This window comes from Lolium rigidum, chromosome 2, assembly GCF_022539505.1.
Source record: "Lolium rigidum isolate FL_2022 chromosome 2, APGP_CSIRO_Lrig_0.1, whole genome shotgun sequence".
NCBI lineage: Eukaryota > Viridiplantae > Streptophyta > Magnoliopsida > Poales > Poaceae > Lolium > Lolium rigidum.
The window spans coordinates 207,645,839-207,668,940 of record NC_061509.1 but is presented as its reverse complement, the minus strand read 5'-3'; the positions used below and the strand labels follow the sequence as shown (position 1 = coordinate 207,668,940).

General features: G+C 45.9%; 2 protein-coding genes across 4 annotated transcripts; both read right to left on the bottom strand.

The window, feature by feature from the left end:
• Positions 1 to 3,134: 3,134 nt before the first annotated feature.
• On the bottom strand, positions 3,135 to 5,601 carry LOC124690506. The gene is made up of 8 exons (XM_047223886.1): positions 5,572 to 5,601; positions 5,077 to 5,351; positions 4,891 to 4,993; positions 4,594 to 4,801; positions 4,011 to 4,510; positions 3,788 to 3,897; positions 3,501 to 3,590; positions 3,135 to 3,389 (listed from the first exon to the last, which is right to left on the bottom strand). Exons 1-8 carry the CDS (start codon positions 5,599 to 5,601, stop codon positions 3,284 to 3,286), a joined length of 1,422 nt encoding a protein of 473 aa, XP_047079842.1. The 3' UTR covers positions 3,135 to 3,283.
• Positions 5,602 to 8,601: 3,000 nt separating this feature from the next.
• LOC124692877 (formin-like protein 18) lies at positions 8,602 to 14,276 on the bottom strand. Of its 3 annotated transcripts, none has more exons than XM_047226316.1 (4): positions 13,833 to 14,206; positions 13,548 to 13,602; positions 8,970 to 9,128; positions 8,602 to 8,895 (listed from the first exon to the last, which is right to left on the bottom strand). In XM_047226316.1, exons 1-4 carry the CDS (start codon positions 14,178 to 14,180, stop codon positions 8,693 to 8,695), a joined length of 765 nt encoding a protein of 254 aa, XP_047082272.1. In that variant the 5' UTR covers positions 14,181 to 14,206; the 3' UTR covers positions 8,602 to 8,692. The 3 variants fall into 3 exon arrangements, with proteins under 3 accessions (XP_047082272.1, XP_047082273.1, XP_047082274.1); XM_047226317.1 differs by having other exon boundaries at positions 8,602 to 8,886; XM_047226318.1 differs by having other exon boundaries at positions 8,789 to 9,128; positions 13,833 to 14,276.
• Between the last annotated feature and the right edge of the window lie 8,826 nt (positions 14,277 to 23,102).

The window sequence follows — 23,102 nt, the reverse complement described above, 5'->3', positions numbered from 1 at the left end:
TGCTGAAGTTGCTCACAAAAGCTTCCTCAAAATCCAACCAGCCATTTATGCTTCCTTCCGGCAAGTTGTTCAGCCAAATTCTTGCCGGTCCTACTAGGAACGTCGGTACGATTCTCACGGCCCAACGCCGGTTTCCTCCTCCAGCTATGACTCCTCCGCCACCAGCAACGTATACCGCGGTCACGTAATCCGCGAGCCAGTCTTCCGGCTTAGTGGTGCCATCATATGTTTTGGTGTCACGGGGCAACTCAAAGTTGCGAACTGGTGGTGGCTCTTTCATGATCCTCGGGCCAAAGCACTTTGGACCCGGAGGACCCTCTGCCTCAATCATTTCAGACAGGTACACTCTATCCAGACGGTGCCTCGCATCCCGTTCCGGCAAGTTTCTTTCTCCCAACCGCTCTCCCAAAGGTTTCCGGTAAGCAGTGAGTCTTGTTGAATCAGCTTCATCGTAATGTTCTGGCGCCGCGGCCCTTGCCTGCCGGTACCTTGGTGGAGGCATCTCCTCCTCATCATACGCTGCCCTTGCAGCCGGATAGTTTTGCCCGGTTTCATGTCTACCGGCATGATTGTTTCCGGCGTAGCCTACTTTGGCGTAGCCTCGCTCTGCCCCTTGGCTTTTCCTACCGGCATCGTGTTGCCCGGCTTGTTGTTTACCGGCAAGAACCGGATCATACACAGTCATCTGCTGTGCGTTCACTTCTTTTTCTCTTCTTCTGTCCGGATGGGGGGACGAGGCCTGCCCATGGGACTTGCTTCCGGCATTCTTTGTTGAACGCGCGGATTTCGAGGCTATAGCCTTGTTCAGCTTAGCCAGCTGCTCAGCGTTCGCTGCTCTACGGTATCTAGCAGCTCTCGACACGCTCTTGTTGTTTTGCCGTAGCTTCTCCGGTAAGCGAGTCACACGGATCTACAGCAGCCTTAGTAGCTTTTATGGTTTTATCCGGGCTACCGTACTTAGGTTTCTCTACGATGCTAGCAGATGCGGAGGTACTCTTGCCGGTAAGAACTTCCTTACGCAAATCCCGATCTAGATTGCGAGCCTTAAGCCGGTTCTCCGGTATCCTAGCAACATGAGCGCTAACGAAGCAAAGCCATGGGCAGCGTTATACTCACGTACGGTTAGGTTCAGCTCGCGCTGCGCCCTGACGACGTCCTTGCCGCTCTCGAGTATCTTCTGGCGTTGCGCCTCCAGCTCCGCCTGAGCCGTTGCCGGGTCGATGTTTTGCGCGATGGGCGTTGCCAGCACGTTCATCGCCGCTTGGAGAGGTGTTGCCGGTGGTGCGGAAGACGCTCCCGGCGCGCCGGTGTCGCGCTCCAACGGTGGCTTGGCCGCACGGGTCGCAGCCGCACGACCAGCAACTTCGTCCGCAGCCTCCTTGCCCGCGCCGGCTGCGCCAGCCATCATCACCTCGACGCTGCCGGCGGCGCGGCCTGCACAGAGCCACCTTGGCGGGTCCGGTGCCACCAGCACCGGCGAGAGGCGCTGGCGCACGGGGACGGTGCCGAAGTAGACGCGGTGGCTGCCGAACTCGATGATGCGGCTGTTCTTGGGGAAGATGCCGCCGTTGGCGAAGCAGCCCGCGTTGTCGTTGATGAAGTCGATGGAGTAGAAGCTCCGGACGAGCGCAGTACACCGTCCGCTCGCCGGCGACCTCGAGGATGCCCGCCCGAATATGTATTCCAGCAAGCGCCACTTCATGCCCCACGGTGGGCGCCAACCGTCGTCGTGGTGAACAAACAGATGCCATAGGATGGCTTAGGTTGGGGCCGAATGGACGCAAGAGGATTCGGGGAGGGTTTGTGATTAGATGGGATGAACTTCCGGATGGTTTCCTCAAGAACTTAACCAAGGCTAGAGGTTCAAGAAGAAAGACATAAGGAAGAACTCGCTCTAGATCATCTTCTTTATTGATCTCAACAGGATACAAGTTTCTCAGTACAAGTGTTCTTGTGTGTTCGTGTTCGCCCGTAAGAGGGGCTGCCCCCTCTCCTTATATAGGGGAGAGGGTGGCTTACAGGGCAAGAAACCCTAATGGTATCTTTGACTAGACAAACTACTTTACAAAGCTACTTTAATCATAGAAGACACCGGAGGCCTCTTTAATCAGGGATGCTGACGTCCTCCGACTTCTTTGACCGTCATCCTTCTCTTTATCGTCAGCCCTTCGTCTAAAGCTACTTTGCTTAGCTCATCCTTGTCTTCTAGCTCTGGAGAGAATCTTTGACCAGTCCTGCCGACCTGCTCTTCCTTCCGGTAGCCCGGCATCTTCTTATCCGGTTCCGGCATACCCCTCTTGGGGATACCGGCTTAGCTTCACTTAGCTAAGTTCTTATCTCTAAGTTCCGGTACGAACATTAAACCGGTATCTTGATGGCTCAAACCATCCGGTTTGGCATGCCTTTGGCATACCGGGGGTCATCCCCCCAACAGTTGGTTAACCTAACCCACTGTCGCACGCCCTACCACGACCATATCGGCGTCGGCTTGCGCTTTGAGAATGCCCATGTCGGCGATCATCCTCAACGTCACCTGCATCGCCCGTTCTTGTTCCTTGTCCGCCGCCTCACGTGCTTCCCGCTCCATCTCCTCGGTGATGGCCTAGGCCACCGTGGCTTCCGCCTCCTTCCCCATACACTCGAGTCGAGGACCTTGACGTACATCCCGAACTGCTCCTCGCGAGCCTTAGCGGCGCCATACGCTTTGGTTCCTCGAATGCCTCCTGGATGACGAGCGTCGCCATCAGGGTAGCGCTCACATGTTGATCCTCACCCAGGGTGGGCTGTGGTGGGCCATGGATGTTGGTGGGCTGGTTAGGGTTTGCCCTCCCTTGGTGGAGGGGCTCTTATATCTACGGCCAGTGGGAGAAACAGCCAGGCTGCACATGGGAAACAAAAATCCAGTCATCGGAAACAGCTGCCCGCGAGGGATGCTAGCACCAGTATTAATCACATCATCATCCATGATGGTGGGAAATTTATTGCGTCAGGCTGCTAGTTTGCTCCCCAAACGGATAAAGCTAGGGGAGCAACCGATTTTGTGTCCGCAGCCTAACCCAAACAAACCGAATTGGACACATTCGATTCAATGTTCAAAATTGGCCGGGCCACCAAAGATGCCATTACCCAGGAAAGTGTCGAGGTCTCTTGCTGAACTAAGATGAACCATCAAAATGTAAGAGTCATCTCATACTCATGAGATATTACAATCCTTAACTTTATATATGCCTGGAAATTAGGCAATAGAGGTGCACAATTTATGGCTACTAGGGCCCTAAATCTTCTACGATTGTGCCGGTTGCTTTTTCTTCTTCTTTGCCCGTTCACGCCTCTCTTCTTCCTGAATCATGAGCAATTGCTCTTGATCCTCCTTTCTTCCAAGCTTTGCACTGTATTCAAGAAAACAACAATGGAAAAAATCAGTACTGTTTTAAAAAATCATTGTCACCAAAGTCTGTACAGATCGCTACGAAGGCGGCATGAAAGAGAACATAATGTACCTTCTTCTCTCTTCCATCTGTATGCTGGCAAAACCTGCTACCATGTTTCTATCATCCTCATCTCTGCCAGCGTATTTAGCCGGATTGTACCTGCACGCGTAGGACAAAAGCAACAGCGTGCAAAAGCAACAGCAATCAGTAATGAAACACCAGGATATACTCAGCTTTATCTGTAGTGGGTTACGGATACCATTTTTAGGAAGTAGAATAACAAAACCAGTTCTGTACGATAACTGAAAAATATAATAGTACCAAAGACGGCAATTAATAATAAGAAACAAGCATACTTTATCGTCTCTCTGACCAACTGACGAACTCTCTCCTCTTCACTGAGTTTCCTTTTCAGTCCAACCTTTGTCTTGCCGTGAGCATTGTAAACGGCACTTGTTGGAGATGGCTGCAAAACCATATTCAGATTATCATTTTAGAATAATTGGTAGTACATTTCTGTAGTTTTGATAGGATTAAAATATCGGCAGGGGTAAAACAGGATGTGTTAAGAAATGTCACCTTTGGTTTTAAGGATGGAACCGGCCGTTTTTGTATCATTTTTTGTCTGTCCTGAGGCAGGGCAGATCCCGTCTGTGCAGAATGCTGCAGGCTTTGCACAGACGAATTCACCCTTCGAACTTGCGACGATGGCGGGACATGGTTCTGATGCCTCTGACCCTGAGGCGGCCGTTGGGCTTGTGACGGAAGCTGCTTCTGACCAGCAGGCGATGCCTGTGGCCTCTTGCTCTGCAACGGACGCTGCAGGTTTTGGCCATTAGAGGATGCCTGCAACCCAGGAGCTTTCTTGACGTTGGACGGTCTGGATCCGCTGCTGACTGAAGGATTCGTCTTTCTCCCGTTTGGTAGTGGCAGTGGCTGCTTCTTCACCTGAGAAGACACCTTGCTCTGTACACGGACCTGAACGGATCCATGGTCCTTTGGTGTTCTGGTAGGCTGGCCTGCGTGCACATTGTTGTTTTTTCCAGCAGCTTGCATTGGTCTGCTGCAGACCTCGACCTCTGTGGATGTACAAAAGATTAAAGTATGTTGACAAAGAAATTAATTGTCCAAACAAATGGGAGCTTAACTAGTAAGTACGCACCAGTTTTGGGGGACACAACAGGCTTAGATTCTTGCTGTTCCTTCGTTGGGGGAGCAGGTGTATCAGCATCGTCTGAGAAGAGGTTCGAGTAGTCCCTGTTCTCTCTAAGGGTGTCAACCTTTCGTTTAACCTTTGTTATGATCTTAGGTTTCTGCTCATGGTCGCTTGCATTTGGCTCCGATTTCGAAGACGACGGAGCAGCATCTCTCTGCGGACAATTATTACGCAAGTGTGAAGTGTTACTTGACAGATCAGAAAAATAAGATTCTTCAACAAGTTTAGTAGTGTAGTACATACTCTTGACGGTACGTTCTGAATCTCCCTCATGATCGATGAGCTCCCTGCTTCGATCAGTCGAGGAGCAAGTGCAGGCGTGGATGGCCCAAAGAAGGTGCCAAATCTACAACGAATTAGTGACGCCGTTAACAGCTAAAAGAGAATGCTATAATCAAGAAAACCATGCGAAAACTACATTATCAGTACCTGGACCTGGCCGGCTCTTGCACAGACGGCGAGCAGCTGGAGGTCCCGGCGCCGGCAGACAGATGTTGTTTCCTGTATTTGGCCTTTAATTGCTCCCTTATGGAAAGGATCTCTTGCACGCCAACCGGAGGCTCTTCTTCCTCAACCGCTTCTTCTACTTGTTGTTCTTCTTCAGCTTGTTCCTCCTCCTCAGCATCCGGAAGCTCCTCCTCCTCTCCCTCATTATCGCTTCCAACGATAAAATCATCAAGGTCGTCGTACTCGTCCTCCATTAGCTGGATGCACATCAATCAATGCCATTATTAAGAAAATTAAGAAGGCGATCTGCTAATCATGCATATAAGCAATGGCTAATTAGAGCGTATAGTTGTGAATTTGTGATACGATCTTGTTGGGTTCCTTTTTAATCTATGGACAATCATGTTATTGGGAATTACTTGACCAAAACAATGAAGAAACAAAAGATGCGTTTAAATGGCAAGAGAGAGATCTTACATTGGTTTCATAGTCGTCGTAGTTCGCCATCTCCTCGACTATGATCTCACCGAACGCAACTCAGAATAATAGTTCCTACAAGAAAGGTCGGATTTGATTATGTGTGAGCTTTTTGATGATGAAGCCTGAAATCAATGAGTATACACACAGCAAATCGAACCTAGATGAAAGAAAAGTCCTCGATCGTGTTCAACAAGAAACAAACGAGATCGGAAACTTTCTATGTAAAAAGAGAAACGAACTAGTACCAAAGGAAAGATTTTCCGTCTAAAAAAGGAACAAGAACGCGTTTTCCGGAAGCGAACGAAAAGATCAAGTCGGCGGAAACAAAGAAGTAAAGAACCCTAGCTCTAAACACGCAGCGGCGAAAGCCTTGATTGTATATGGTAAAAAAGAAACAAAATTGTATCGAAGGAAAGAATTTTCCGTCTAAAAGGAACAAGAACGCGTTTTCCGGAACCGAACGAGAAGATCAAGTCGTCGAAAACAAAGAACCCTAACTTTAGACGCGCAACCGCCTCGATCGATCCCGGCAACGCGGGGAGGCAGGCGATCGATCGAACAGAGAAGCGATCGACGACGGAATTGCTCACGGCGAGAGAGATATCGGATCTATCGAGCTCACCTGACGATGTCGCGAGTCCCGGGTCGCCGGAAGGAGAAGATCGAGGCGGAGCTCTCCTCGCGTGCGTCCTGCGGATCGTCTCGTCTGGTTCTCCTGGCGCGCGCGTGGGCGGGGGTGGGAGCCCTGGGTACGTACTTATAGCGGCCGCCCGAGTCGACGCGCCTCCTCCTCCTCCTCCTCCTCCTGGCGGGACGAGGAGCGGCTGCCGCCTTGCCGATCCCATGGTGGTATCTATCGGGGTGCTCCGAGAGATCGGGGCGCCTGGGGAGCCCAATTGCCCTCCGCGCGCGCTGTGCCGATATAGCGAGATCGATCGATCGATCGCGGAGCGAAAGCCCACATCCATCCATCGCGCGCGCGGGGGCGTTTGCAGCACGCGCCGAATCCGCAAGATCACCGATCTCGCGTCGACCTGGTTGAGCGGTCGTGCCGTCTTTGTAGCTTGAGCGGTTGAACCTTGCCTCGCTTGTTCCCCACGCCACCACGAGCCACGCGTCTATCCGGCTCTGGAGAGAGTGCGAACCGGGCGGTTTCGGAATTTGAGGCCGGGGAGGATTCGTGGTGACTCCGGCCTGAAAATTGATGGGCGGGATTGTCGGATCAGATCCTGAATTGATGGGATCGACATAGGGTTTCTCAAAATAAAGCTGTGGGGAAAATGGGAAAAGGTAGTTTTTAATTGGGCCATAATGATCGTATTCATGACTGGTTCAATGCTGTAAACGTAAATCTCGTCGTACATCGTGGCGATAAACTTGGCAGCTAGGTTTGACCGTCCCTGGGCGCGCGACAGTAGGGTGTTTTTTATTCTGAAAAAAGGAAAATCAAAGGCTCCTAAGTTTGGGGTGCAACCTAAAAAAACGCATGCTTGCCAACCCCAACCAACCCGACACCACGAAAAGAGCTGCTGCTCTGAACTTCACACCGACGCGACAGAACCTTGTTGTCGTGCACCGTTGCCACTGTCTTCTGCTTATCACTCCGGCCGAAGCATAACTCAAAAGACAAAGCTCTTAAGAAGAAAATGTCCGATCGCGAGGACCTAGGGTTCCACCGAAGTTGACCAAGGGGAGGGGCGAGAGCTTTACCTCAACAACACCTACAGGAAGGGACGGTGTTGGCTCCGCCACCACCAAAGACAAGGCTTTCGCCCGATCTAGCTTGCAAACCTCCACCCAATGCCTCCACCGGAACACACCAACCTCCACATGCCGACCTTAAGGTCGCGCCCCAACCAAGTAGTTGAAGCCCACCAAAGAGAGTCGTCACTTCGCCTTCCACGCCAGCCCCAAGGCAGCACCCCAAACTAGTCAACTCCGCCACACAAGTAGCCATAACTTGATCCATAAAGAGCCGTCACATCGCCTTCCACGCCAACCCCGAGACCACGCTCCCAACATGATTGCAGTGTCTGTCGACTAGGCAACCAAACTCAGCACCCGGTAGATGAAATGTAGGAGACACCGCTCCGAACTCCACGGTGACCCCGAGGCCACGCTCCTGCCTTGCCCACAAAACTCGAAATTCTCATCTTCAACGGCGTTAAGACCGCACTAAAGCCACACCTCCGAAGCAGCAAACATCGTCTGGAGCCGAGATGCACAACCCCAACTCCACCAACACCAGAGCAGACCAACCCCGCTGTGTCGAGCCGCCGCGACAACCGAAAGACCTCCACCATGCCAAGACACTCGACCAATGGGGGACATCCACTGCCCGGAGTCGTGCCACCACTCTTCTATCACGCCCACCACTACACCTCTCACACAGTAACCAGGAACACACCACGAGGCCAGAGCTGCACACTACAGTCTCCTCGCCAGCCAAGCCAAGGACCTCCTGCCTGAGATCCTCCATGGCCGCTCGACACGGATCCTTGATTTTCCTGCTAGACATCGCTCCAGGCTGACATTTGTGTCCGGCCCAGTTTCTCGCGATGCATCCTGTTAATCTAAGTTATCGCAGCTGACTCACTGGGTGTAACTCAACACTTGTTCATGCTATATACCTACGGTGTCTGGAACTCTGGATGCATGGAGTAACTCGGACTTCAGTATCCACCAACCAATCGACCGACCAACTATCTTGACTAGTTGATTGTGGTGTTCTGACTCTCAGAGTACACTGAGTATTATAGGACGAAAGCAAATATAATGACAGAAAGGTAATGACTGAAAGCACATGTAGGCAAAATACCTCAAATTCACAATCCAATGTAGACAATTCAACATCTTCGCCAGTTTCTCTGTTCTCCAGACTAGTTTCCCTTTTGAATCACATGGATCTCTAAATTACAATATAAAAAGGACATGTATCTCTTTCTTCAAATTTTCTTCTTGTTTTGAATCACTAATTTTATATAGATAAATAGTTCATACCACAGCAGAATGACGCAGAGAATCAGATTACATAGTGACTATTTTTAAAATTAAATCCTCTACATCAGTTTCAGAGTACAGTACAAATCAGAATGTTTGAATGTGGAACAACAACATTTTAACTTGCAGCTTGGCGCGTCCGAAACACCTCTTTGGTCAACCCATAATAAATTATTTTGCCACCAGGCCATACAAGAAAATTCCAACCAATAGGAGATCCACCAACCACATAAGACCCTTGCACAGTTTTGCCGAGGTGCTTTGGGTGATTTGCCATCTCACTGCGCTGGATTTCCTCTGTTATTTTCTCCGCTGCACTCGCTGAGTTGCCAGTCATTAGGCTTGGGTTGTCGGCACACCATCATTTGCAATATTAGGAGGAGTTGCAGTCTGACCTGTCTGAGGAACTTGATTTCTTTCTACAGATGGAATTGGCTCCGTGGGACCGTCCTTCACAGCTCCAGCTAAAGGCTTCTCTAAAGGTTTCATAGGTTCACAAGAGGCACTCAGATCAAGCCTCATTTTCTTGGAGAATTCCATGACTGTCTTTATCTCTGAAACACACAAAAAAGACAATGTATGTCAAGAATCAAGATCCAACATATTAAAAAGTATAAATGCAAAAATTGTCTTTGGCACCCGAGCTCCAGTGGTCCTGATATCGTAGTCATAATTTCATGTATCCGGTACCCCCCCGTACATCCCTTTTCCGAACTGTTTCCCGGTGGTTATGTTTTATGTTCTTCCGTATACCGGCCCGTCTAAGCATTAAGTCAAGTACAAGGAACGGCCACCTGCGCCAACAATCCCTAGTTGAACATGCCTCACGACTGAAATGTCCCCACACCGTTTACTCTGTTTCTCTCTAGAAGCATAGAACTAGTGCCCAAAGTGTTAGGATTCTTTATTCTTTGATGGGTTCCATGCGGCAACTTGTTGTACATAGGCCCACAAGTCAGTGTCTACGAGTAGCACTGCCTAAAGTAGACGGTACCCTAGGAGTCCATTTTTTTCCGAAAAACTACAGAAATAAATATGATGGACCCATCAAAATGTTCTTTCATAAAATTCACTCCTAACATTTGTCAAAGCCAACTATATTATCCTCACCTCATAATCCATTTTTCATTTGACCATTTTTTTCAGAAATTCAGAAAGACCAATTTATATATTGCACCCTAGTCGCAACAAAACTAATCACCTGACTTATAACAGTTTTAAGTTTCTTGCATTAGTTAAAAGATAATTACAAATTTACCATGGACAACCCAAAATAATGAAACATAAATTGTTAAACCTCTTTTATCCATCCAATAAATACGAATATATTGGCCATTGCGAACATACCAGTGCATTTATGTCTACAGAGGGCAAAGCCATCTTACTGGCCATTATGATTGTGTTGTCGGCACCACAACATGCAACTTTACATCAGATCACCTGTCTCCCTTGTCAGTGTCTCTATTTTATCTGTTTGTTGCGTGCTCCCTGAGCCCAACATGAAAACACATTCGTCATACTATGCGCACCCTACACCTCTCACAGTTGCTATTGTTTACACCGTTTTCCGGCCCACCAATCAGCCCCTGCTAACTGCTAAGGTGATCATCCAGCAAATCCTAGTCCAACAAGAACATTGCGTTAACACTAAGCTGCGCCAAAGCGTGAAGTCTAACATCTAGCCATCCTAGGAAATCACTGATCATGTGACATTATCATTTCGAGTAGACAACACAAGTATCCACTTGTTCACAAGCACACTGGTTTGCTCTCTCTGTCAAGGCAGCGTGCAACACAGCTACTAAATCTTTGGAAGGATTTTGAATTCAATCTACGCTCAGCAAGCTACGTGCCTACGTGCTAGATTACCATCACAACATCTGACCTATAACCCTATGATAATTATTTTGCATTTTTAATTTATGAACTCCATGCATGATTATCTGCGAACAATAAAATCATAAATGGAGTTAGAAAATTAAAAAAGAGAAGACTTATCGTAGGGAGGGTTGTAGGTCGGAGGCAGTTCAGCACGTACTTCGGTAAGCCTATCTTGCATTCAAAATATGTCCAATGATTTAGTAGCTTTGATGCACGTTGAGCTAAACTGACGGAAAGAAAAAATCAGTGTGCTCGTGAACAAGTGGATACTAGTGTTTTGCCTAGTAATTATTTTTTAAGTAATGCAAGAAACTGAAAATTATTATGAGTTAGGCTGTTAATTTCATTGCAATTACACTGCAATACACAAATTAGCCTTTTTGAGTGTTTGAAAATAGATTATGAGGTGAGAATAATACATTTAGCTCTAATAAATTTTATTAAAAAAATTCCTGTTGGCAAAGAAATGGCCTTGTAGGGCACCACTGCTACTTCGTGCTACCTGGTACACTGACTTGAGGGGCCACGTACAGCATAATGCAGATGTGTCACTTTTGGTTGTGTGTGCGTGTTGGGCGGGAGGGGGGTATGTTTTATCTAAACAGTGTAAGCAACTTTCTATTTCAACCAAAGGGTACACCACAGGTACACTAACAAACAACAAAACATCCTAAAACTGAGCAGGTTTCACTTATTTTGTGCTCCATGGAGGACCAGAGAAAGAAATCTCTCGGGTGAGTACACCGTGTGGAGACATGTCAGTCGCGACGTGTTTAAATAGGCATGTTGGCACATGTGAGAGTTTACTACACATTGGTTATTGCAGGATAACATAAAACATGATCACTATAACAAAATTCGGAAAAGGATGTATGGGTGCAGGGGCGGAGCCAGGATTTGACCATGAGGTGGTCGAGAAAGCCAATGATCAAATAGGAGATGAAACATCACGACATTGTCCTTTGGTGGAGAGTTCCTTGACTTTCCATTGTTTTGTATAGACTAGATGTACCTTATTTAACTTAGGCCTACATTTTTGTTTGTTTATTTATGCATTTGGTTTTAGGGATATTTTGGTAGCGCGTCTTGACGTTTTCTATACAAAAAAATGCAAATATTTAGCTGTGTGTTTGAGAAAAAATGACAATGGTTCCAAAGCATAACCAATATATAATATGTTTGACAATATGAAGCAATTGACTTGGGTAAACATTTTGTTACTAGTGTTTTCCTTTTTTTTATTTGAGGCATAAAGAGTGAACAAAGAGTGAACAGAAAGACAGATCTAAAACATAAAATGTAATCTTATTTTGTATGCAAGTTCCTCAATAAAAAAACTAGACTAGAACGCTGCAATTTATCCCCAAAATGATACCCCCTCTGTTCCAAATTAGTTGTCGCAGTTTTGGTCTAGATACGGATATGTCTATATACGTTTTAATGGGTGCGTTCGCTCATTTTGGAAAAAAGCTGCGATAACTAATTCGAAACAGAGGGAGTAGCAAGTAATTAGTAGCTACAAATGGTACGGTAGGTTTTGTTACCATGGGATTAATCGATGGTTCAACGGCCTTCAAAGGCAGTGCTGCATACAGCAGGACGAGCATCTGAGCGGCTAACTGGTCTGATCTGTTGGCGGTGTGATTAGTGGATGGCGAGTGGCAGCAGGGGGCAGGTGCCGTAGCCCTAGCAGCGAGACAGAGGCTTCAGTTCCGATCAATCGATTGATGAATCTCTTATAGGTGGCGGCGACAAGGTCTGGGCAAATACCACAAACAGCTTCAGGCTATGTGGGCTGTTTGTTTTGTTGGGCTTCCGTGTGTAGTTTGCTGTACAGAGTTCCAACCAATCAAACATGGGCTTAGGTACAATCAATTAATGACGTAACGATCTACGGCCATTAGTAATGCCTCCGCCCCTGTATGGGTGAACTGATGGCTACGATACCAGGACCAATGGAGCTCGGGTGTCAGAGACAATTTTTATTATAAAGGTGTTAATTTCAAATTTAGACTTTTTGCTCCTATATTAATTCATCAATATAGGATATGTAATTCTCCCTAAGTCCGCCTTCGACATATTGTTCTATTCTCGCCAAAGTAGGTGGTTCTATGTTTGTCCACAATCCTCAGATTGTGTACTTCTTCAGGATATCTGTCCACAATCATCTAACAGTGTACTTCTTCACGATTTCCCAGGCACCAAATTAGATCTCCCCGTCACATATGACCCTACCTCTAGTTTTTCCTTCCTTTTTTTTATCAGACAGATCGAAAGTTTGGATTGTTGATCCACTTCAATCAATAGATAACGTAGTAAGCTGGATCATCCCCCTAAATTAACTCACTCCAGTTTTCTCGGAGAAAAATTAACTCACTCCATTGAACTTCATCAGTTAAGCCACACCCTACACCTATCCTCTCGCCCACACACGTAGGTGGTCATACATCAATTCAACTTTCTCCACCATTCCCCCCACAACAATTGGAAGACCCCGTGGGAGCTCATTCCAGGTTACAAACTTGGCACTCTGATGTCCTCTCTACCACTCATATCAAGTTTACATTCCTCGCTGCCAGGGGGCAGACCCAAAAAGAGCTGAGTGGGGACAAATTTCTCAAACCTTTCTGAATTTCGAAGAAAAGATTCAATTTTTTTAGTTCACAAATTAAGTGCCCTCCACTGAATATTTTTCCTAGGTCCACCCTGTTGCCGCCCGCCTAACTCATGCAACGGAACTATAGTCCCTCATGCTCCACCTCACTAACAACCACAAACAGAAGTGAGGATACCTCTGGATGAATTTATGATAATGCAACAGTGTTGATATTCGGATCCACGGCGAAAGAACTTGTTTTTTTCTCTCCTTTCCTTTCTTCTTTCCTGGACCATAGGTCACCTAAGATAACTAATGCCTTTTCTAACATGGTTAGCTCTGAGATCGGAACCACATGGAACATGTGGGTTAGCAAATCTCATTATTTAATTAGCTTGCAGAAGTTCTGAGATCGGCCATGTGAGGACATCAATAGATGAGGGCTCAACGCTAGCTCTATTTTATTGTCTCTAAATATGTTCGAGAGAAACATTACCTCTCAGAATCTCACGAGCAGCATCACTCTTTCGGAAATCAGTAGCTTCGTGGACCTTAAAGGAAAAGGAGGCAAACAGTTCAGAAGAAATTACCAGCTTAACATACAAAATAATTCACTGAGCATAAGCGCGTGAGAGATCGGATTGGCAGATTTCTTCTGCGGTCTTGCAGACGAAAAATTGCCCCAAACCTCTGCTTTCTGAAGGTTAAGAGACCAACTAGCTAGCAATTTCCACATACGCATAAAAATTATTAGAAGATGGTGGCATGTAGGAGTGCGGACCTGGATGAAGCGGAGGCGGAGGTCGGCAACGGTGGCCCGGATCTTGTAGTAGGGGGAGGCGTGGAACCCCGCCTCCTCCAACTTCCGCTTCTTCGGCGCCGGCGCATCGGGGTGAGGAGGAAAATGGGGGAGATGATAAGAGACCTTGGGCGCGAACTCCGGGGCTGGAGGAAGAGGAGGTGGTGGCCGGGCGGCGGTATCGGCGGGTGCCGTCGGAGCGGCCATGTGGACCGCAGGCTCCGTTGCTGGAGGGGGAGGTGGCGGAACGGCAGTGTCGGGTGATGCGGTCGCAGGGGCTGGAGCAGGCGGTGGGGCGGCGGTGTCGGCGGCTGCGGCCGGAGTAGCCATATCAGAAGGAGCAAGGGAGACCTTCGCGGCGGGATCCGCGGTAGGAGGAGGCGGCTGCGGGGCGGCGGTGTCGGCGGCTGACGGCGGGGCGGCCATGTCTAGCTGCGTTTAGGTCTCAGGCCTCGGCTAGTCCTGGCTCGACCAAGACCTCTGCACTCACGCACGGGCCGCTCCCATTTTTCCTATGCTTTTGCTAATTCTCGATTGAACTAATACTAGTTGCATGTCGGATAAGAGCAAGTTTAATAGTATAGCCAACTGCTATCTATAAACCATGTCATATGTCATCTGTAGTTAATATAGAGCTAATATGTATAATACTGAGCTATAAATATGTACTACTTTATAATTATATGGCCCACATTTCACTCTCACAAAGTGCCTAGGAGCACGTGCTAGAGCTTGCTCTTGCATGAGAGCCCACTCTTTTTCTCTCTCCTCCTCTCTCTCCTCCAACTAAGTATGAATATATTATTTTAATCCTTATAGTCAGATTTTTTTTCGAAATGGGGAGTTTAACCTCGCTTCTGCATCATGGTGATGCACACGGCCTTTTATTAAAATCACAAAAGTATAAAGTCTTACACCTCGCAAATCTCAACCATCGCCTATAGTTGTACAAAAATCAACCAGCGGAATAAAATGAGCATCATAAAACTACACATCATTGTAGCCTACTAGCATGACGCCAACCAGCCTGGCACAAGATATCCTGAGCGACCATCAGGAACCGTGTGCATCCAGAAACCATGGCATCCCGTACTCCCTCCGGTGAAAGGAGAGCCCATAGCTGAACCCACTGAGCCATCATGTGAATAACCTGCAAATAATGAAAAGATTGTTTTTTGTTAAAGATAATATCATTTCTTGCCCTCCAAATAGACCAACATAAAGCAGAAACCCCAACACGGATGAAAGCTTTGGATTGTCTATCTACTCCATTTAACCAATTTCCAAATATATTTGTAATATTGGTTGGAGGTGGAAGGTCGAAAGTGAAATTAACCGTACGCCAGAGCAATTTAGCTAAAGGACATGCAATGAAAAGATGTTCAGCAGTTTCCTGTGCACCACAAAAAACACACTTCATACACCCGTTCCAATTCCGCTTAGCTAAATTGTCTTTAGTTAACAAAACTTTATTACTAAGGAACCACATAAAAATCCGAATTTTCAAAGGAACTTTAACCTTCCACAAATATTTTCTCAAGTATGGGGTATGATCGCTCATAAGATCTTCATACATAGATTTTACCGTAAAATTACCATTGGATGTCAATCCCCAAGCAAAGTGATCCCTCTCATCATTTAAATTTACCGTCATTAGGATTTGGCATAACTGCAACCATGAATTCCATCTGTTCCCCAGTAATGCCCTTCTGAAACTAATATACAGTGGGATTTGGGCTAACACATGAGCTACCGTTACATTTTTGTGACGCACAATATTATATAAAGACGGATATTGATTTGCCAGAGGGGTTTTCCCTAACCACACGTCTTCCCAGAAATGAGCACTCCTTCCATTACCAATTTAAAAAAACCTCTATCAAAAAACTCATCCTTTACTCGCATTAAACCCTTCCAAAATGAAGAATCTATGGGCTTCAATTGTACTGCCGATAAAGTCCTATGCCTTAAGTACTTATTACGTAATAATTCCTGCCATACCCCTTCCTCATTGAGCAACTTAAACAACCATTTACTCAATAAGCACTTATTTTTTAGTTCAAGTACCTCAATACCTAAACCACCTTGATCTTTAGGCCGACAAACAATATTCCATTTTGTAAGCCTATACTTTTTCTTATTTTCATCAGATTGCCAGAAAAACCTAGATCTATAAAAATCCAATCTTTTCCTTACCCCAACAGGTACCTCTAAAAAGGATAACATGAACATAGGTAAACTGGTTAAAACTGAATTAATAAGCACCAATCTATCCCCATAAGATAAAAGCTTTCCTTTCCAGCATCCTAGTTTGCTCTCAAACCGTGATTCAACTGGATACCAATCAGAATTTCTCAGTTTTCTGTAATGGATTGGGATACCTAAATATCGAAAGGGAAGAGATCCAACATCACATCCAAAGATCTGTTTATATTCGCCCTCCTCATCCTTTACCTTTCCAAAGCAGAATAACTCACTTTTATGGAAATTGATTTTAAGTCCCGATAATTCTTTAAAAATACATAGAATTAGCTTCATGTTCACAGCTTTAAGTAAGTCATGTTCCAAAAAAAGGATTGTATCGTCGGCATATTGTAGTATAGAGATACCCCCCTCAACAAGATGAGGAATAAGCCCTCTGATTTGACCATCATTTTTTGCACGTTCAATCAAGATGGCAAGCATATCTACAACAATGTTGAATAACATTGGGGACAAAGGGTCCCCTTGCCGCAAACCTTTTTTTGTTTGAAAATAATGACCAATGTCATCATTTACTTTAACTCCCACACTCCCACCTTGAACGAATTTCTGTATTAAGCTACACCATTCCGTAGCAAAACCTTTCATTCTCAAGGTTTGTTGTAGGAAACACCACTTAACTTTATCATAAGCTTTCTCAAAATCAATCTTAAATAATACCCCATCCAATTTCTTAGTATGAAGTTCATGGATCGTCTCATGCAGAATGACAACCCCTTCCAAAATATTTCTCCCCGGCATGAACGCTGTTTGTGTGGGTTTAATAACCTTTGGGGCAATCCCCGTTATTCTATTTGTCCCAACTTTAGTAAAAATTTTGAAACACACATTCAGTAAGCAAATAGGCCTATACTGTTGGATCTGTACTGCGTCCTCTTTCTTGGGTAATAAGGTAATGACCCCAAAATTGAGTTTGAAAAGAGACAACTCTCCTGTACTTAACTCATTAAATAGTGCCATCAAATCTAACTTTATTACGTTCCAAAAATTTTGGTAAAACTCCGCCGGGCAACCATCAGGTCCTGGAGCTTTATTATGCTCCATTTGTGATATCGCCTCAAACACCTCCTCTTCAGTAAAAGGATTTGTTAGAATTTCATTTTCATTAACTGAAATCTGTGGAATGTCATGCACCATTCCTTCAATTAATGAAATATTAGTTGGTTCTGGTGACCCAAATAATTTTTTATAAAATTCAGTGATATACACCTTTAGATTGTCTTCTCCAACAATTGTCCCTTCTTGCTGTTCTAATTGGAATATTTTATTTTTCCGGTGTTTACCATTTGCAATCAAATGAAAATACCTTGTATTATTCCCCCCTTCCTGGATATGTTTAACTTTCACTCGTTGAGCCCACTTAGATTCTTATTCCCTTCTCAACTTACGCAAACCTTCATTGGCTTTTCGAAGCTCCTCTCTCTCATGCGGCTCCAGAGGATTAATTTCTGCTTTAATGTCCAAAAGATCTATAATTTGTATTAATTTCTTTTTTTCTTTTTTGTATTTCCCACTTTGATTTTTTGCCCAGCCTTTGAGAAATTTTCTAATATGTCTTAATTTATTTAACCAAACGTCAATAGAATTAAGACCATTAGACACCGAATTCCACTCCTTTTGTATCATCTCAAAAAAAACCCTCCTGTTTCAACCAATGTAGCTCAAAAGAGAATTTTGAGATATTACCCAAATGAGCTTTGACCCCTGAGTCAATGAGAATCGGTGTGTGATCGGACTCTGCCCTGGTTAATGCACGAACAGTCACTAAAGGAAATTTCTGTTCCCAAGAAATTGATGCTAGAACTCTATCTAGTTTCTCATATGTAGGTTCGTTTCTACGACTCGCCCACGTATATTGTCTTCCTGAGAGCGCAATTTCCCTTAAGTTTAAATGTTCGATAATTGCATTAAACACAAAGGGCCATCTAGCATTAAAATTATCATTATTCTTTTCTTCCATTTCCCGAATAATATTGAAATCACCACCTACCAACATAGGTAATGTTTCGGATTCACATATACGCACTAATTCTGCTAAAAATTCTCCCTTGTGCAAATCTTGGGCAGCCCCATAAACTGGCACAAAAATCCATTCAAAACCATCTCTTTTACATTTGATATGAAGTTTGACACAAAAATCCCCCGTGGTTACCTTTATCACCTGTAGGCTATCTGAATTTATTCCCACTAGAATACCTCCAGACCTACCATGAGGGGGTAAACAAAACCACGAAAAATTATATCCCGCTGCAAGCTGATTTAGAAAAGGTATAGAAAAGTTTGATCTCCCAGTCTCCAACAAGGCTAAGAAATCAAACTTATGTTCCCTAATTGCCTCTTTTACAAACAAATGCTTTGCAGTATCTCCAAAACCCCCTGGATTCCAATTCATGCCTTTTAGATTCTGCATTATGATAATTGTTTTTTAAATCTCTTCCTAGTACTCTTGCGAATATTGTTTGTGTCATAAACTTTCCTTTGTCTAGTTTTTTTCACCTTGATAACCGGCTTTAAGTGTTCCAACAAATCATCAAAATCAAGCGGAACACTCTCATCCTCAATTAAGTCCTCACAAAGAGTAGATACTTTGGACATAACAAGAGTCGATGGCCCCTCATCCTTATACAAATTGTCATCTACATTTTTTTGCAACATAGTTAATATACGTTTTTCCTCTAGATTTTTAATTCCTTTAATAGATCTTAACACCTCCATATCATTAGTCCCCAAGGGCACACCTAAAGACTCTGCTCTATGTATAAAATCCGTATCTGGAATATTAACAATGGAAAAATTCGGAATTGAAAAATTACCTGTACTGGGAAGATCATCCCGCATTTGTGCCCTCTTCATAGCTCTGTCTAACTGAGACATATCCCCATCCTTCTGATGTCCCAGCCTGGAGCTTGATCTCATTCCGGGTGAGGGTTTTGGAATACCCCCAAAAGCAATAACCTCCTCAACAGAAGGATTAGCTGGTACATTGTCAGGGACACAATCAATAAGCTTAAGAGTGCAAGAAGAATTTAAATCAGTTGAGATTGTAGTAACTAAATTACCAATGGCCTCCATAGATGTGGCAATCCCCATCTTATTCGGCTTATTGCTATTTAGTTTCCCATCTCCTCCATGTAACTTAAACGCTTCTCCATTGATGTCTTGAGCCAAATCAAAAGTTCCCATTGAACTTGTATCATCCACAAACCCTGTATTAAATAAATTTTCACCGGTCATCATAAACTCATTTCCACAATTCTTTAAATTAAGACAAATAGAAGAATAATGAGAACCATGGTCCATACCAGAAGCTACATGCGCACTATGCACAGAAGATCCACGCACTGCAGAGGTCAGATTCTGCAATGATTGGCCAACCACCTTGCAATGATTGGTGCAGTCTGTCCGGTCCCGCGCAGGGCTAACCATCGGGATCGTCTGTGGCAGCGAGCCCGAGTTTGTGCTCAAAATCTTCTGCACCGGCGTAGAGGATCCACCTCTCTTTTTCTGCTCCTGCGTGCCCTGCCGCGGTGACAGGCCACTCACCGGCCTCTGCTGCATGCAGATCTTCTGCACCGTCGGCCAGTCTTCGACATTGCCAAATGGTAACACCCTGGCCACACCGGATCCGCCCTCTACTCCTGTGAGAGCAGCACACCCGCACGTGTTCGGCTCCGGTTCGCCCGCACGCCCTCCATCAGCTGACGACGCCTGCTTCGAGGCAGACAGCTGCTGCACCTCAGCGCTGCCACTCCCACTGCCAGGCAGCTTCACCGATCCCGAGAAAACATGGGGCAATCCCCAAGTCGGTATCCCTGCCACAGAATCAACATTGGGATCAGAAACAGGGTTGTCTTTTAGCCGAAAATGGACATTTGCAATAGAATTATGAGAAAAATTATTTGGACTCAAATTTTTTGTAGATAAATAATCACCTGATGGGCTAAGTGGCACCTTGATAGCCCCAAAACTAATTTCTGTTTGAGCCAAATGCATCCCTTGGACTCCATTACTCATGAAAGCCCCATCTTGTCCTCCATTGTTTGAATTAATAGCCTCATCTTTTCCCTTTGGGTCCATATCCATTGAATTCTCCCCTTCTTTGTTGTGTTCACCATTTGACGCATCATCATTTCCATATCCACCATTATTAACCTCAAGCATATCTACCTCTTGATTCCCATTATCATCCTCAACTTCAAAGAAAAGTTTGAAAAAACCCCTTCTAATAAACATGTCACTATCTTTAGGAATAAGACGCCTGTCCAAACAACCAATTTTGATCCTAAGCACCTTATGTTTCCTAGTAAAAGCCATATCCACATCCAGCGTCTTACCAAAAAGAGTGCCCACACCCCATAGGGACAAATAATCAGATATAATGTCACTAGGCACACCAGTCACACGAACCCAAACCTCTGGTAACATATACATTGGCTCCTCCAAAGAAGACCAAATATCAAAAACAAGGTGTGACTCCCTATCATTGCAAATATACGTACCAAGATTTTTAAGACGCTGCACTTCTAACTTACTTGGAAGTTTGACCCTATAGATATTCTCCTTGAGATGGAAAACTTCCCAATTGAACTTTTCAGAAGGAACTATCTTCTTAAGTTGATCAATGAGCTCGGGAATTGTCATAGCATCTCCCTCCACAGTGATCTTAGCAAGTCTTGGGTTCTCCACCTTAGCTTTGAAAGCACCACATGCAAGCTCAAAAAAAATCAAGGCCTCATTTGCATAGCCATGGAGAATAGCTGTGGGTTTGGTGGCTTGATGTAAGTGACAAACATGAGTGGCATGATGAACAGACTCACATAGATCACAAAATGGAGTAGGACAATTGTCAAGGTGGTGTCCAGGTTGCTTACACCTAAAACATCCCGACTTCTCCTCCTTCTTCTTCTTATGAGGACCTTGCCCTTCACTATCTTTTGTTTTAGTTACTGTCCCCTGGTTATCCAGTACCTCCTGTGCTTGAGGAGCTGCCTCGGGCATCACAACTGATTGATCCGTAGACTGCCCAGCTCCTCCAGGTACTGTAATCGCCGAAGGAACTCCCGGAGCTGGCTCTGTAGTCTTTGTTGCTGCCGTGACCGCGGCGACAACTGCTTGCACTGTCTGCTGAAGTAGATCAGGGTCAATACCCGACCGTTATTGCATGTTATCACGAGGACGGTATTGGTATGCACGATCACCCTGCCATCGCTGCTGCTGCGCACCAAAACCTCCATTGTTTCCAGGGCCATACCCATTGTTCCTCTGATTATTTTGCGCCCAAGGTTGACGCTGATTGTCGTTGTTCGAGGCCCCCATGTTGCTACTTTCACCTTGCACAAAGTTGGACCCACTCCCCAAAGCAGAAGGATCCAATGAACCTTGATAAGCACGGTGGCCTCCCCAACCGGTCCCCTGCCGGCTGCGCGGCGCCGCGTTCCCGCGACCTTGGAAGCCATGGCGTCCCTGAAACCCTCCTCTTCCCTGATATCCGCGTCCTTGGTAACCAGTACGACCCTGGAAACCACCACGTCCAGCGTTGAAAGTACCACGCCCAGGATTGAAGCCTCCACGGCCACCATCTCCGCTCATCTTCGACGGAGAATCGAGCCGCCGCCACACAGGTTCACCAGGCGCTATTTTCCGCCAGATGAACCCTAACAGTTTCCTGAAGGCATGACCTGCGTGTACCCCTCCGACCCTTGCTTGACGTGGCCCAGGATCCACGACCCGCCGAACCCGCTGCAAAGACAAATTCGTCTCCACAACTGGATTTGGACGGATAGGATATCTGGCTGGGCTAGCCCGCAATCGATCCAGGCCCATACCAGGAATATCCGATGAATTTTTGTCATTCACTTTATTTGAATCAGAGACGTTTTCAGTGATCGCCGGCGGCCGACGCCTCCGGCAAACCACCATCCAACCGCCGTCGTTATCATCGTTGAAAACTGAGGGTTCTAGAACCGGCCGAGCCAAGATTTTGCTTTTAACTGACAGACTGCCCAACGGCGTCGGAGAAGAAAGAGCCGTACCTTCCATGGACGCAAACAGCAGAGAAATCTTGGTAGCCTGCCGTTGTGCATCACGTTTCTTGATCCGCTTGATAGTCCGGCGCGCCAGATCTCGCGATTCATCAGCGATATCTATACCGCTCGCCGGCGAGGGCGTACGGCACAGATACCTGAACGAACCGTCGGAATCCGCACCTCCAGACAAAGGCTCCTCCTCGCCGTCATCCCCTTCGTCGTCGGACTCTTGGAGTAGCCAGAAACGACTTCCCCCGAGCCATCCAGACGAAGTCTCCCTCGCCGGCGACGGAGTCGCGAAGGCGCCATCCAGATCGCCTCCGGAAATTACGCTCCCCTCAACGTTCATTTTCCCAGTTTCAAAACAGATAAAGAATAAACAAATGTACTATGGCAGAGGAGCCGGTGAGTGTGGGATGGAGCTATCCGGCGGGGACGATCCTCAGCCTGAGGAGATTGGCGTGGAAGGCGGCGAGGAGAGAAGATGCGCAGGCTAAAATCCCCTTATAGTCAGCTGACTAGGACTTATTGTACTTGCTCTAACGCGACTAGTAAAATCATACCGGTATCAGTGGCGGACCAGGGCCCACAACTGGCAGCTAAAAAAACACACGACTGGTAGTCTATTCTATACTAGTGCAATGTGAGCTCCACTTTCTAAATTTCATGGAAATACAAGTTAGCATTAGGGTATTTTGTGCCGAATGCCACATTCAAGGCTTCATTGAATACCTTCATCAACCTGCAAATAAAGCATCATTTTACCAATCCTCAAGTGATGGTTTGTAGGGATAATTTGTTTATTTTAATGGCTAGTGAATTGAACACTTCACGAATTGCGCACATAACTTCTTACCAATTCCCTACCAAATAGATGCAACAATGTCCTCATTTTTCTCTCAATGGAAAAAAGAAAACCGGTCGGATCAAGCACAGAAGAGATAGTCACAGAAGAGAAAACATC